The sequence below is a fragment of the Coloeus monedula genome (assembly GCF_965178545.1).
Source record: "Coloeus monedula genome assembly, chromosome: 2".
In the NCBI taxonomy this organism is placed as follows: Eukaryota; Metazoa; Chordata; class Aves; order Passeriformes; family Corvidae; genus Coloeus; species Coloeus monedula.
In genome coordinates this window covers 116,604,098-116,619,886 of record NC_138782.1, presented here as the reverse complement: position 1 = coordinate 116,619,886, position 15,789 = coordinate 116,604,098, and the positions used below count along the sequence as shown (strand labels likewise).

Genomic DNA, 15,789 nt, shown 5'->3' with positions numbered 1-15,789 from the left:
TCAGCTGGCAAGGCACGGATCAGTCACAGGTTGGACTCAACCCTGGAGGTCTTTTCCAACCTGACTGATTCTGTGATTCTCTGAAGTTTGGCAAACTGAGAGGCCTGGACCCAGCCCTGGCTTTCCACAGAGCTGCAGGCTAAACAAGGCAGGGACCCTCCCTTTGGGCTCACCCTCACATTTCCTGGTGCCAAAACCTCTTCCCCACCCGATTTTGGGGATGCAGGAAGCTGATCTTAGCCTGGCAATGGTTGTGCTTCCCCACATTCCCACTCCTGCAGGGAGATATTCCCTGTCTCATTCCGCAGCAGCGCGGGAGATGAACTGGCAATAACACAAAGTGTTACCAGCTGTCTGCAGCTCCCTGCAGGATCCACCGTCCTTTCCTGCCACAGCTGGAGCTCTTTCTCCTGGGGTCTGTCTAAAGACCTTTTCCTCTGCGGCATCTTTGGTTGTGAGGACATCAAAGGTGTGGAGCATGGATTTTGGTTTATGCATTGGCACTGCAGGAATATCTTTTCCCTTGCTTTCAGGACTGATGTGACTTAATAAAGTGACTGGGAGATCTCTGATTAAAGGGAATGTTTGGAAATTTGTGCATTTATGGGACAGCATGCAGGGAAGGTACTTTGTTTGCAATTTACGTTGTGGGAAAAGGGCAACAATGAGAGTTCCTGTAGATCTGTTTAATCACAAAGCCCTTCCATCCTCAGCAAAATCATAGAATCATGGAATGGTTTGTGTTGGAAGGCTCCTTAAACTCATTTCATTCCACCCCCTGCCATGACAGGGACACCTTCCACTATCCCAGGGTGCTCCAAGCCCTGTCCAACCTGGCCTTGGACACTTCCAGGAAAAGGACATGATAATCCTTGCTTTCTCCAGGGTGCTGTTGAATGATATTCAGGTGGAAATGCTTTAAGTGACAACTGCAGTGTCATGAATAGGAAACATTCAGCAGGACTAGGTCACTTTCAAGGACCTAGTCCTGGATATTTCCCAGTGGAGAAAATAAAAGTTATTCCGTTTGTCCTCTGGTCCGGATGATGTCAGATTTTTAATTTTTGCTCACTGGGAGAAGACTCAAGATCAGGTTGGACTGGGCTCTGAGCAACCTGGTCCAGTTGGTGTTTCTGCACCTTCAACAGGAGGAGGAGATCTGGACTAGATGACCTTTAAAGGTCCCTTCCAATCCAAACCATTCTCTGACCCTGATTCTAAGCTCTGATTTGAGTACATCTAAAATACCCAGTGTGCTCCTGCTGCAGCTTCTCGTCAAAGAGCTGATAAACTCTTGGGTGTCCTAAGGGTTAACGAGCAGTTATAAATCAGAAAGGACCTTCTATTTTACCTCGGGGGGGGAATGAAAAGCTCTGTGCAGTGGCTGTGGCAGGAAGTGGCAGGAAAGCTGTCTGCATCTCCCCAGGGGCTGCCCACACACAGCAGTGAGTCCTGCAGGACTGCACGGGGGTGGAAAGGCAGCTCCCAGTTTCAGGCAGAGACATCCCTGTCTTTCTAAGATGTGTAGCAGGTAAAAAAAAAACCTAGCAAACTCCTCTCATTGCAAAACAAGCTAAAAACATGCAAATGCTTAGGGAATATACCTAGGACTGGAATTAACAGAGAGTAAAACCAGCTGGAAATGTTGAAATCCAGAGCGTTGACAGCTCACAGTTCAAGCAAATGTTTTTTAACACATTTGAAAATATAGGAAAGCAGCTTTCGTTCTTCTTTTATGATTCCCTACTCTTTATGGCCAGTGACTGGACCAGCCACTGCAAGAGCTGAAGCAGCTGTGACATTTTTTTAAAGAAAAATTATAAAATCTGGGTTCATAAAATATTTTTTCCTGGTCCTTAATTAAGGGTCTGTCATTTGGAGATCCATTTGGCCATAGAGAGCTGTAGCAACACATCTGTGTACTATCCTGACTAAGGAGGCTTTCTGGAAAAAAATTTCTATTCCTTTTAATTTAAGGAATTTTATCCATTATTATTTTTATGGTTTGTTTTATTAACTGAAGCAACAGCAGCAAAAAGTCCTTGTCTTGGATCTAAATATATATTAAAAAAACTCCTCTCTTTCCTGAAGCACCAGTTTCTAATGGCTGTATTGCCAGTTATCACTTTGACATTTGAAAATTTTAAGAATGGCCAAGCTAAGTTTGATTAGGAAGTGCAATTTGGGTTGGGAAAAGGGAATAATAAGGGATTATGACAATGGAGAGGAAACTATATTCCTAAAATAGTCTGACACCTGAAATTCTGAAGGAAAGTGTGCTGTATTTTACTACCAGAGACAATCACTGAGTCACAGAATGGTTTGGGCTGGAAGAGACTTTAAAGGCCTTCTAGTTTCAACTCCCTGCCATAGTTGGGAGTTTTTAATATTCTAAAAAAAAAAAAAAAAAAAAAAAAAAAATTATAATCCATTGAATTATATTATTTACTTCTCTTGCAAAGTTCTTTTTTTTTTTTTTTTTTTTTCCTGGTGGGGGTAGGAAAACAGCTTTTTTCTTTTCACTTTGTTCCTGGGAATTGAAAGCTCCTATTCCCATTTACACTAAAGATTTACAGTATAGCTACAACTGATTGACAGATTATCTGCAGTGTAATTTGTACATTCCCAGTAAGTAGATTTTGTGTCTGAGCCCTTCAGTTCTCGTAAATTCCTTTTGTGGCATAAAGGGGTCTCATTACCTCAACTTTAAAGCACCAATAAACAGTCAGAAGGTGTAAAAGAGCTTTATAGTTTGTCAACACCACAAACAACTGTGTGTTCATAACTGGGTTAATTAATCTGTGGTAAATAGGAGTAAAAATGAGATGCAGCAGGGTCCTGGGTGTCAGAGGAGAAGGGTTCAAAGCCTGCTGCCCCATGAAAAAAAGGAAGTTTTTAAAAAACATTTAAACAACTTTTGGAAGAAAGACCAACAGACCTATGGCAGGCTTAGGACTGGAACCAGTCCTCTTGAAACCCATTACAAGATTCCAGTTTGTACCAACACTCCCATGTGTAAACCCTATTCTCCAGCTCTGCCTGACTGGATGTGGCTCACACTGGTTGCTGTCAGGCTTGGTTAGGATGTTCTTAAGGTGTCTCAAGTTAGGTAATAATATTACTCCAAAAAGTCTTGTTTTCAGGTCAGGGACATCTGTTTTCCATGAAAGCAACTTGTCATCTTGTCATGCAAACTCTTAGACCCCACAGATTTAAGGTGGAATTCATGTAACCAAATAGAAATATATGAAAGGCAGAAGTTCCTTTCAACAGGAACAGAAGTGTGCAGGTTGTGAGAGTTGAAGACTGAGGACAGGCTGGAATTTAATGGATCAGTCTCAGTTAAAAGAAGAGTTGTTGTCTGGAAAGTTATTCCCTGGAGGGTGGGGGATTGGTATTAAAAGCTAACTGAGATATCAACACCTCATGGTGTCCTGGCAGAGAGCTGGAGGTGACTCAGGGAGAGAGCTGTGATCTCCTCGTTTGGTTTTGATCTGCCTCTTGAACCGGGACAAATTATCTGCTTTTATCTGTTTAAACTGATTCAGTTTCCCTTTTCAGTGAGATGGTACAAGGCATTCCTGTGGCTGCAGGAATCCTGCCTCTGGGGCTGACACCTGAGGAGTGACAAAGAACTGAAAATGTCGACAAGAGTCTAAGTGTTGACTTTCAGACATCTTGGACTGTTTCTAGCTGGAATACAAGGCTTCATTTTTGAGAAACTGGGCTGGCTCAGTGGAAACTCCCTTCCCAGTTTTATCCCAGATTCTTGTGTTACCCCAAACAAGCCACTTAACCATTTTTCATCTCCTCCACACCTTCCCTGGTGTACAATGAGATTAATAATTTTATCTTGTGGAGGCCTCAGCCATGTTTCCATGGAATAAAGAACCCAACCATGTGCTCCACAGAGGGCTGTGGTGGGACTTGTCTGCATCCAGAGGAGAGATTCCCATTAGGTCTGGCCTTAGCTATCTATCTCCATGTGTGGAGTGCTTAACCCAGAAACATGGAATGGTTTGAATCAGAAGAGACCATAAAGATCATCAAATTCCACACCCTTCAGCATGGTGGGCCTTATGTTAATGCAAATAATAAATTACAAATGATGCACCTCCTTTTGTGGTCAGTGTCAATCCAAGTTTCTCTTCTAGTGGAAGCTGGAACACATTTTAAGGCAGTGAACAAGAGGTGATATTTTTTAAAAATGTGCAGAGAAGGGGTAAAAGATCATGAAGCACTTCAGTGCTTCATAACTGGTCTGACAAATAGAGGCTTTAAGATGTTTTATCTGAAGCAAAATTTCCCACTGTGATGAGGAGTGGGATGTGGAGTGGCCTTTCTCAGCTGAGATCAATAGCACTGCTTTTTGGCCTCTCCCTCTCTCCCTTTCTGCCTTGGAGTGCTGAAGGTTGGCAGAGAAGCTGGACTTGTGCTTAGGGAGGGAATCAAGGGAGCACAGGTCAGTGCATTCCTTCAGGTCCAAGGCAGCTTCTACCTTTTTAGGGGCAGCCACAAGTGAGGGCAGCTGGAGTTTCCAAGTCTCCTTGGCCACTCAGGTGCTTTTCTGAGTCACTTTGGGGCAATCCCCTGGTCTGAATGAGGAGACAACTCTCCTGTGCCTGCAGTGGGACAGAGAAACTCCTCCAGGTGATTCAGATTGTGTAGGCTCCCCAGGAGCCCATTTTCCCCATTGATTACAGGACTTGTCTCCTAATTAGTTTGCAGCAGCCTCTCCTTATGAATCATGCCACAACCGGGCCAGGAGACACTTCAGAGACAGAGTCAGAGAAGTGGGTATTTGCTTTATTCCGCACGCTGGGTGTGTGGGGATCGCTCCTCCAAACACGCACACCTGTGCTCCCTACAACACAGTATTAGGGGTTAAATTATGAATATTCATCACATTCCTTGGGACAGGTGTGGTTATACAAATTATTTATTGGAAGTCATGAGCATATGGGCCACGCATGTGCTGTGTGTCCTGGTGGTCGCGCTGAGGAAGGCCTCTCCTCTTCCTTGGGGGTCTTTTCTGATGAAGGCCAGTAGTCTTCCTCTCAGTGAACTTTTCACCTTTCTCCCTGGACATGCGTAGTCCTTTGAGGAATGATTCAGCAGTTTCTGAGATGATCCTTGTCCCCTCTATCTTGACAAGATTAGGGTGAATTTGGCTTCTCAGGCTTTGTAATTAACCTCTTCTGTCTGAATCTGTCTCCCAATAGTTAACTTGTGCCTTACATGAGTTAGTTATTGACTGCCCCTTCTTCACTTACTCTGTAGTAACTCCTTTCAAACCCCTCTATTTCAGTGTTTCCAACTGTTGCAGCTTCAGCTTTCAAATCTGGGTGACCAGAAAAGAATATCAAACACCCAGTTTAAGTTTTCAGTGCCCCTTGGGTCACCCAGTGTACACCTGGGAGAGGAAATGACCCTCCTGTATTTTGTAATCAAGGGATTGTAAATAATGGCCCAATTTTGCTAAACCTAGAGCATTCAGTACAATTCACATTTTGCATTCTGTGGACAGATTTTCCTGTGACCCTAGAGGTGGGTCTGCCCTGACACACCTTGCTGAGTTTGCTCAGTTTTCATGTGACTCTGACATATTTCTGTAAATGTCAAATTCACATCTCCTGTTGAACTACTCAGAATCATAGAATGGTTTGAGTTAGAAGGGACCTTAAATCTCATTTCATTCCAACCCTCTGCCATGGGCAGGGACATCTTCCACTATCCCAGGTTGCTCCAAGCCCTGTCCAACCTGGCCTTGGACACATCCAGGGATGGAGCAACCACAGCTTCTCTGGGTGCCCGGTGCCAGGGCCTCCCCACCCTCACAGGGGAGAATTTCTTGCTAATATCCAATCTAAGTCTATCTTCTCATAGTTGAAAGCCATTTCTCCTTGTTCTATCAGCAGCTATTGGTATCCTATCACTACTTAGGACTGGGTGAAACCAGATAGATAAGTGACATATCATCTGACATAGATTTATGAAATACTTTTTGTTAGAGGCCATAAGAAATTTAATTTATTCTGTTTTTCCTCAAGAGTGGCATTGTAAACATCAGAATTGTCTCATTCTTAATGATTTTACCAGGTCCATACAAGACTGCAACTTTACATCATGCTTCCAACAGGAAGCATAACCAGGGTCCTGGTGCCAAGATGTTCCCAATCTTAAAATTTGTGATTAATTCCTTTGGAATTAATTTTCAAGTCCCTTGCACTTCTAGGCTGCACCATTCTGCTCTGCTCCATGTTTAAGGGTGTTCTGTTAAGTCATTTAGTAAAGTGTTCAATTCTCGCTTTTCCTGCAACAGCTTTTTAGTCTAAAGGCTCTGTCCTTTAACATGAAGTCACTCCTGCTTTAGATCTCAAGATGTGCATTTTTTTTTCCAAATCATGCTTAGTTAATTATTAAAAATGAGTTCAATAATTAAGGAGTTATACAGATTCATCTATTTTTCAGCACTTTGGAATATTTCTGCTCACTGTACATTTTGAGGGAAGAAATAATTGAAATACACCACAGCTGTTGGTCTTTTAAACCTTTTCCTCTCAAGCAGGTAATTTATTTACCTGTTGCACAGCCCAAGCCCAGGCACTGAAGGTTATTTTATGAACTTTGCACATTTTATCCAAAATAGAGTTTGTTTTCAAGGGGAATATATTATAGTTAGGGCAAAGAAGCCTCAGTTATGGTCTCTTATTGGTCTCTTATTATTACCAGAAAGGTATCATTGATCATATCTTGTGTGTCACTTGTGCTGCTGGAAGTAAAGGAGATTCTGACCTGGAGGTGTTGTATGTGGGAATATAAATGGGAAACAAGGAAATGGGTAAGTGTGGTGCTTAAGGACATGGTTTGGTGGTAGATCTGGAAGTGCTGAGTTAATGGTTGGACTTGATGGTCTTAGAGGTCTTTTTTAACCTTCATGATTTTATGATTCTATGAAAGTGGAATCTACTAAACTTCTTTTTTTTTTTTTTTTTTGGTTTTCCCTAACAAAAATATACTGAACTATTGGAAACTGGGAGTAGATTTTGAATGTGCAGAGCAATATCCCAACCCCCCTAAATCATCAGGAAAAACCCAACCTAAAACATGAGAAAAAAGGTAAAACAAACTGTTGAATGGGAGACAGGGAGATGAGCACCGTAAGAAGAGAAAACAGGAAAAAGGAAATAAAGGAAATGGGGAAATGTTTGGATGCCTTGAATACTCTCTTAGAAGAAATAAATCCCCAAATTGAGAACATTTTCCTTAAAAATTTTTGAGTCAGAGCTCAAAAGTAGAAAAAAGCCTGAAAAAAGCCTTTTCCATTGGAGCATGTTTTGAATGCAGAATGGTGTTTCCCACTTCTCAGTGACAAGAGTTGTTGCCCAGCAGTGCTGCTGTAGTGTGCATGTGACAGATGCACTCCACAGGGGTCAGCTGTGTGTCTGGACACAGATGCACGAGAACACACATTCACACAAGCACACAAATCAACACCATAAACAAAATGTCCAGAGCTGGAGAGAAATTGTGCAGTGCTCCACATGCAGATGGCTGCTGCCAGTCATTGGCTTTTATGCCAGTCCTAAAAATTCACGAGAATCACTCAGTGGAAAAAGGTAAAGGAATAAAGGTGAAGAGAGTGCTGCTGGTAAAAGAATGCATGTGGGCTGATATCAAGAGGGGTTTTTTGAGCTGTGTTGAGGATGTGGTCTTTGATGTCTGTGCCCGTGAGTGGTGGAAGGTGGGTTTTGGCTATGTCTGCATTAGAAAAGACCCTATATAACCTACAGAACTGTAGGGTGAATGATGTAGATGCTGAAGGGTCAATGTGTTTTGGGAGCTACTGCAGAGTCATTCCAGTCTGGTTCCTTTGGCACTGACAGTGTCCTATGTGTCCTACTGCATTTCAGCTTCTGCTTTGGTTTCACAAAATCCCAGGATGGGTCAGATTGGAAAGGACCACAGTGGGTTCACCTGGTCCAACTCCCTGCTCCAGCAGGGTCATACCAGAGCACAGAGCACAGGGCTGTGTCCAGACAGGTCTGGAATATCTCCCATGAGGGAGACTCCCCACCCTCTCTGGACAATCTGTTCAGGGCTCGGTCTCTGCACGGGAAGGTTCTACCTCATGTCCAGTGGAACTTCCTGGGATCAGTTCCTGCCCGTTCCTCTGGTGCCATTGCTGGGCCCTGGAGCAGAGCCCGGGCCCTGCTCTGAGCCCTCCCTGCACACAGGGACACCCAGGGCTGAGGGTCCCTCTCAGCATCTCCTCTGAGGCTGAGCAGCCCCAGCTCCCTCAGCCTTCCCTGGGCAGGGAGATGCTCCAGGCCCTTCATCAACTTTGTCACCCTGTGCTGGACGTGCTCCAGGAGCTCCATGTCTCTCTTGTCCTGAAGAGCCCAGACCTGCCAGATGTGCCTCACAGGGCTGAGCTGAAGAGCAGGAGATCTGTTTGAGGCATTCTAAAACAGGTTGTAATATGAACTGAAACACCTTAAGTGAAGGATGTCTGAGAGATTCTCTCAGCTGGAAGTTGAGAAATTTGAAGTTTGATTTAAGAAAATGTAACAACCCAGAAGTATCTCAGGTTTAGATACCCATCATTGACACACAGCTGGTACTCACATATACCTCAATATATATGTATGCTCTTTTTTCAAGGTAAAAGAGTATAAATATTTGAGTTTTCCTTCTCTGATTCTGTTGTGAATTTATTGTCTTGGAGGTGCTACTTCTTATTTCCATCTTCATTAAGGAAATAGTTGGGACAATGGTGTATATAGGTAAGGAGGATGCTGGGGTATAAGGAACAAGAAAGTGAAACAGGATATGGACAGAGAAGCTTGCTTAAAATAATTTGAAAATGATTTATTGGATGCAACCTCTACACTCAGTGATTTCTGCTGTTATTACTTTCCTGCAGTACAACCAGGGAGGACAGGAACTTGCTGTGGGCTAAAGGTAAATGTTGATCTACTGCAAGGGAGGGAAGGAAAAGTATTCTAAAGGTGGGTGTGTGAGGCACACACTCTCCCCTGATGGTGCTCAGTGTGCTGGGCCTCACTGGACCAATCTGTTCCGATGCCTGCTAGGGAAAAAAGAAATGTCGGAAGTTAAAGCAAACTTCATTAAGTGAAGAAAGGAGAGTTATAGGGCAAGGTTTTTCATTGCTGGGGCTCGTTATACACAGATGTCATAGAATCATTGAATTGTTGAATGGTTTTGGTTGGAAGGAACCTTAAAGACCACATCATACCACCCCCCTGCCATGGGAAGACACACCTTACATTAAACCAGGCTTCTCCAAGCCCCATCCAACAGGCCTTGAACCAGGAGCATTCTGCTCTTGTTTGTTTGTTTGTTTGTTTGTTTTTTAAGTTTACTGACATGCTTTTCAACTTTTTTTCCCTTGTTCTTTTCAGGCTGGATGCCCAAAGTAGTTTTCACACACCTGAAATCATCAGCTAGTGCTAGTGACACACAACTAGTGCTCCAGGAACCTGTTGATTGGCAGCCTGGTGATGAAATCCTTGTGGGAAGTTCAGGCCTTGGAGATGCACAGCAGTGGGAAGAACTGGCTGTTATCCAGTCCGTGAACAACACGGAGCTGCACCTTAGAACACCGCTCAGGTATCCTTTCAAGAGTCACGGGGATTTTTATAGCAGAGAGCTAAACAAGGAGAAAATTTGATCAAAGTCAGGATTTTCCATTCCCTGTGGGACATAATAACTATGTAAATCCCTTTAACAAAGGTGGCCAGTGATATTTCAGTCCCTCACTCCCCCTAAAGGTAGTGGACATTCAGTCCTGGATGTTTAAATTCTATGTTTAAATTCTGTATCATGCCCTTGAACTCTGAAAACCTTTGAAGCGGAAAACACTGATGGCCAGTAAAGTGCAGTGGCATCAGTATAGGAATGGCAAAGAAATTTCCTACATAGTTAATTTCTTGAGGAAGTGCATTTTTTTCCACAAGAAATGTCTGACTTGTGTAAAAAAAAAATCCTTTCTTGACTGATTTTCCTAAGTAAGACACTCAAAGTGAATTTTTCCACTATGGATGTCTGCTTCCATACTTCCAGTGAGTGTTAATTTCACTGCCTTATTCTCTCTTCATCTCCTGTGCATGGAGATCTTGGATAAACTGAAAACTCTATTTCTTATCAGCTCCAGTGTTGAAACACATTATTTATCTGGAGGCAACCCAACTCCAATGCCCAGGAAGATTAATGGTATTATTTTCAGGAATGATTTGGGCTAGAGGAAAAAAGTCCTGATGGTTTTCACCCAAACATGTTTCAGGAAGAGAATTCAAAGGCTGAAATATCTTGTAAATATCATGTCATCATAGAGCATCCTAAATTGGAAGGGACTCACAAGAATTATCGAATTCAGCTCTTGGCCCTGCACAAGGCAATCCCAAAATCTTCACCATGTGCCTAAAAGTGTTGTCCAAATGCATTTTGAGCTCTGGCAGCCTTGGGGCTGTAACCACTTCCCTGGGGGACCTGTTCCAGTGCCACACCACCCTCTGGATGAAAAGCCTTTTCCTAATAATACAATATATTATATTATATACATAATCTAAGAAAGGTTTGAGTGCTTGTAAGACAAAAAAATGAAAGCAAACATCAGACAAGGAGAAGCCTATCTAGCGCTGGATGTGCCACTGTCCCTAGTGAGAAAAGGACTGAAACCTGCTCTGAATTTGGGAGTTTATGGTCATAAGCAAAAATAACAAGAAATCATAAACCTAATTCTCTCCATCTGGCAGGTGCAGATGCTTTTGAGTCTTTATTTTTTGTCTTTTGTTAGGTATCCCCACAGCGTTGGAGAGGGATGGGACAATGGCCAAGGTCTGCCTTTGAGTCCTGTGGTAGCACTGATCAGCAGAAGGGTTGTTGTTCAAGGAAATGTCACGCTGGAGAGAATGTCTCACCTCAGTCAGTGTGTAAATGCAGGTGAGGAGGTCTTTTCTCACAGAAATGTACTGAGGAGGAAAACTGCTCCGTTAAAGTCCCATTGTGGCAACATCACTGTGTATAAGAATTCTTTCTTCCTAGGATAACTTTGAGACATGCCAATGCCAGGAAGGAGATTTTGTCTCTCCAAACATTGTTTGACATTGAAGTGTGAAGTCTTGGGAGTTGAACTGCACTTCATTGTAATATCTCGGATGTGTTATTTTCACATTGTTTTTTCAAGCCATCTTGGGAAAGACCCTTTCGTTTTGCCTGAGCCTAAGGGTGTAGAAGAGAAAGTATCTTCTGAAAACATGTTTCAGTGTACATAATATATTAAATTTTTAATTGTGTTTACTATTTAGTCACTTTAAGAAGAAGGAAAAACAAAACAGCCCAATACTGTTTGTACTCTTTAGCGTAAAATACTGAGATGTTGTTTAGTGTTTAGGGATACCAAGGAAAAAATAACAGGTGATGCATAAAGTATCACTGGTGAAAAAATGTTAAATATCTCAGCTCTCCTTTAGTTTTAGCTGTATGAAATGCCATGGAGTTTGACAGGTGGATTCCTGATTTACACCATCTATTCAGGAAGCAGAATCAGACACAGTGATTATAATGTGAGGAGAGTTAGGTTATCTGTCAACCCAGGTGTAAGGTTTCCTTTAAAAAAAAATGCCTTGGGCTTTCAGACTGTGACACAAGACTTCATTTGATATCCAGCAGCCAACTGCTTATATTACTCATGGATTTATGGTCCATTTTGTGTGGAACTCATAAATATAGGCTCTGAAATGTGCTAACAGTTTGAGGTTTTTATTTGAGTTAAAAGATAGGAGGATTTCGAAGAGGAGTCACCAGAAGAGGAGTGAGCAGTGTTTTTGTGGTTAATTTACCTTCTTTAAAAGAAAAATGAGCATTACTGGGCATCAGCAGGCAGTGCTGGAATTTGAGATCCCCTCTGCTCCTCCACTGAATAAGTCTAAGTAACACATTCGGAGCCTGAATCTCCTCATACCGAAATATCCCAGCCCCATTGGAAGGGCGTCTTTCAGGAATTTTACCCAGCCCTATGATTTACTTTTCTTGTCATATCATGGAATCCAAGAATTTGGATTCCAAGGGCTGGAAGGGACCCTAAATCTCATCTCGTTCCACCCCCTGCCGTGGGCAGGGACACCTTCCACTATCCCAGCTTGCTCCAAGCCCCATCCAACCTGGCCTTGGACACAGAGATGGGGCAGCCACAGCTTCTCTGGGTGGCCTGTGCCAGGTCCTCACCACCCTCACAAGGAAGAATTTCTCCCTAATCTCTATTCTTGTCTTGAAACTGTGGGTAGCAACAGTTCCCCATCCATCTTCAGGGAAAGTGAGGAGAGCAGAGTTTATAAAAAACCCAAAATGCCTCATTTCAGTTTAGTTCTATACATCCATGCTTCAAGAACCTCACCTAAGGTAAATCAATGTTGAATCTCTCTTCCTCATGCATACAACTATCTAAAATTAACTCCAAGGAATGGTCCAAGACATAAAACTACAGCTTCCTGCTTGTTTTGATATATTTCCCTCCAAAATGTCCAGACTTTTAGAGAAAGAACCATGACAGTATTTCAAGCGAGCATCAAAAATGTTTGCCTGTGCTGTCTTTGGGCCCACGTTTCAGATCCCTGCTGGAGGTGGAGTCTCACTGGGTCAGTGGGGAGGATTTCCCTCTGCACATCCCATGGGCTCCATGGATAAATGCCACTCACAGCTCCCACTGGATTGTGTCCTAGGTCACTCCAGGTGTCTGTACAAGAGAAGTGAGAGGCAGCTCGGCTCCCGGGACCTGGGAGCCATTGTGGTTGTGGAGGCCTTCCAGGGAGAAGCGTGTCAGCTCCAGCTGGAGGGGGTCCAATTTCGCCATGTGGGCCAAGCGTTCCGGCATCACTGCAGTGCTCTGACGGTTACTGGCAACACCTGGATGGCAGGTGAGTTGGCTGCACCGGAGGTATCCACCATCTCCTGCCCAAAGCTGGGGCAAACGCCCTCAAAACCTGCTTGACTCTTGGGTCAGTTGACAAGTTGGATTGTTAAATGTGTAAAAATAAAGTGACTCAGAGCTGGCTGGTTGCAAGGGCCAACATTTAATTGCCCAGAGGTTAAGGAACATATTAAGTTCTTTAGACTTTGTCACTGTTAAGTGCCAAATTCATCTCTGTGGAAGTGGCAGTGAAGGATCTGAAGACTAGTGGTGGTAGTGATGCCATGATAATTTTTTGCCTTTTCTTTTATACCCCTTTTATACTTTTGTGCAAATTCTGTATTCTTAGTGCTTTTTGCCTACATTCTTGGACTTGTTTGTCAAGCTAGGACACTCAACATCTTAGAGGCTTCGTAGTTAGGGATCAGTGTGCCCAGACCCCAAGGTCCTCTCCAGAACACATTTTGTAAACTAAGATAGAACCATCCAGGAGAGGGTTCCTTGGGGAGGGGGGCTCACTTGAGCCTCTCATTGGGGAATTTTTGATAGATCTGCTAATTAGACCTATAATGCTATACCAGATCTTTTGGCATAGATCTTTTGCATTGTGGTGTGCATTAAGGTACATTTGACCTGAACGTAGTGCACCTAAGGATCTTTAAAATAAATACCAAGGTAAAATCCCTTTTTCCCTTCTAACTGTGTTTGACTCTTGATTTTAAGGCCAGGAAAAGGCATCAGTAGGAGCAAGTTAGGTAGGCTCAAAGAATGTCTTAAAGGTGCTGGATGGATTTTCCCCCCTGCTAAGCTACACTTGCACCTCTCACAGAATCATAGAATGGCCCGGTTTGGTTTGGAAGAAACCTGAAAAACCATCTAATTTCAAATCTGCCATGGACAGGGACAACTATTTCCTGTGCCATCTTCATCACTGAGTGAGGGTCAAGGCTTCCTGGTGGCAGAAGGCAGCACTGGCCAGGGTCTGGATGATGGGAAGGTCACCATGCCTGTCTAGAGGAGGGGTATAAAATACCTTCCCTCAATCTGCAGAGTGATTTTTGCTCACAGCATCCATTTCTTTCCAGACTCTTACATCCGTGGCTGTTGTGTTTTGGACTCCTTTGGCCAAGGCCTTCGTCTGACCAGGATCTCCAACCTCAGTGTGGACAACAATGTTTTCTACAACATTTCAGGCCATGGGATTCTCCTGGGTAAGTGAAGCAGGCAAACATCTACACTAAATACAACAGCAACTTGTGCTGGTTCCCATTTGCATGGAAATGCCTTTGGAGGAAAAAATGGCAGATCCTTAACTACACTCTGAGAACTTTAATCACATCTTCTTCAATTTTTGGTGCCAGTGAATTTGGAATAAAGCTCCCATAATTCCACACACAACTCCTAGCAGCTACTTCCATTTGACCAGTTTTCTTTCTTCAGGTTAGTCTTCACTTGATATGGATCCCTTGTTTTTCAGTGGACAAAAAGTAGATTTTTTTTTTAGGGGATTGGTTCATCTGTCTTTGGAAAAGTGCCATTATGCAATATTTAAGACCCCAGCTCAGTGAAGCATTTAAGAGTCATTTGATGTCGAAGATAATGGAATTAAAGGATATGTTAAAAGTTAACCAGAGGATTTAGCACTTAAATAAATCGGAGCTCGGAGCAACAAAAATGTTAACAAAATATTTCTCCTAACTAACCATCAGGAGACTGACTTGCAGCATCTTCTGCTGGGATCTCATGTTGCCTGAACACCTAAAGATACAGCTCGATTTTTGTTTTCCATAAGAGATGGGATAAAAATGACCAATTGAGAGATAAACAGCAGGGAAAAAAAAAAGCTTTAATTTCTGATCCAGCAGTCCCTCACACACAGCAAGTCCCTGTGCTGGTTGCTCTATATAAACATAATGAGGAGTGATACATCATGATTTAAACGGGAGAGATTATAAACCCAGCGTGGTTATGCACATCTTGCAGATGAAGAGAGCTGGCTCGGAGAGATGCAAGGACTTGCCCAAGGTGATGTACAGAACCCTTGCAGCCATGGGGAAGCAGAGCAGGACCTCCAAACTGCTGGCATCCGTTGGCTCACTCATGTTGGAATCTGTGTCTGAGTTAAAGGACTCTGAGCTGAGCTGAAGTTTCAGCCTGAATACACCTTATCCTCAAGATGCTTTTGATGGCTTCACTGTCAGCAGCTCCAGAGGGTCTAATGGATTAATTTATATATAGCTTTGTTGCCTGTGAAGGAATATTTATTATAGCTGGCTCTTTGCAGCTCCAGAATTGGACTGGATCAGTGATTTCACCTAAAATCTTCATTTTCAGAGGGTTTGAAAGATTGCCACAAAAAGTCACTCTGGACTTAAAATTATTGACACACCAGGTCTAAGATTGGAAGGAAAAACCTCAAAAACCCGTATGGCTGTCAAAAGGACTTTTTAGGATCCTGTTCATGCTCTGGTAGTTGCACTGTTTGTAACACGTGGAGCCTGGAAAGGAAATATTTTCCTAAATGGATCTTGTTCCAAAAATTGAGAAAGGCTCAAAAGACTGAAGGAAAGCTAAAAGTATTTATTGCTATTCCCAAAACCAAAGAGCACAGGTTTTCTTGTGAAGTGGCTTATATTTGGGGTAGGAATGATTTTGGAAGTGATCTGTATTATGAATAGAACTTGAGCAGATGTTGAAGATAAAAACTTCTGTTGGGTACAAAAAACTAAATGGAGGTAATTTGTTCCTGATGTAGGCCAGCAAGAATGGCCTATGCATAGATTCCACACACGATTCCACTTTGAATTCTGCTTCCAAAAGAGCAGTGGTGCTGGTCATAGAATCACAGAGTCATGAAG

At 43.0% G+C, this 15,789-nt stretch overlaps 1 protein-coding gene across 1 annotated transcript in view; it reads left to right on the top strand.

Moving 5' to 3' along the window:
- PKHD1 (PKHD1 ciliary IPT domain containing fibrocystin/polyductin) overlaps nucleotides 1–15,789 on the top strand; it is a gene marked incomplete at its 3' end in the record, with an annotated part of 237,744 nt that overhangs the window by 95,206 nt on the left and 126,749 nt on the right. The window contains exons 37-40 of the mRNA XM_082276787.1: nucleotides 9,426–9,633; nucleotides 10,820–10,955; nucleotides 12,722–12,938; nucleotides 14,017–14,142. Coding sequence (XP_082132913.1) covers nucleotides 9,426–9,633; nucleotides 10,820–10,955; nucleotides 12,722–12,938; nucleotides 14,017–14,142 — 687 coding nt within the window. The remainder of the gene's footprint in view (nucleotides 1–9,425; nucleotides 9,634–10,819; nucleotides 10,956–12,721; nucleotides 12,939–14,016; nucleotides 14,143–15,789) is intronic.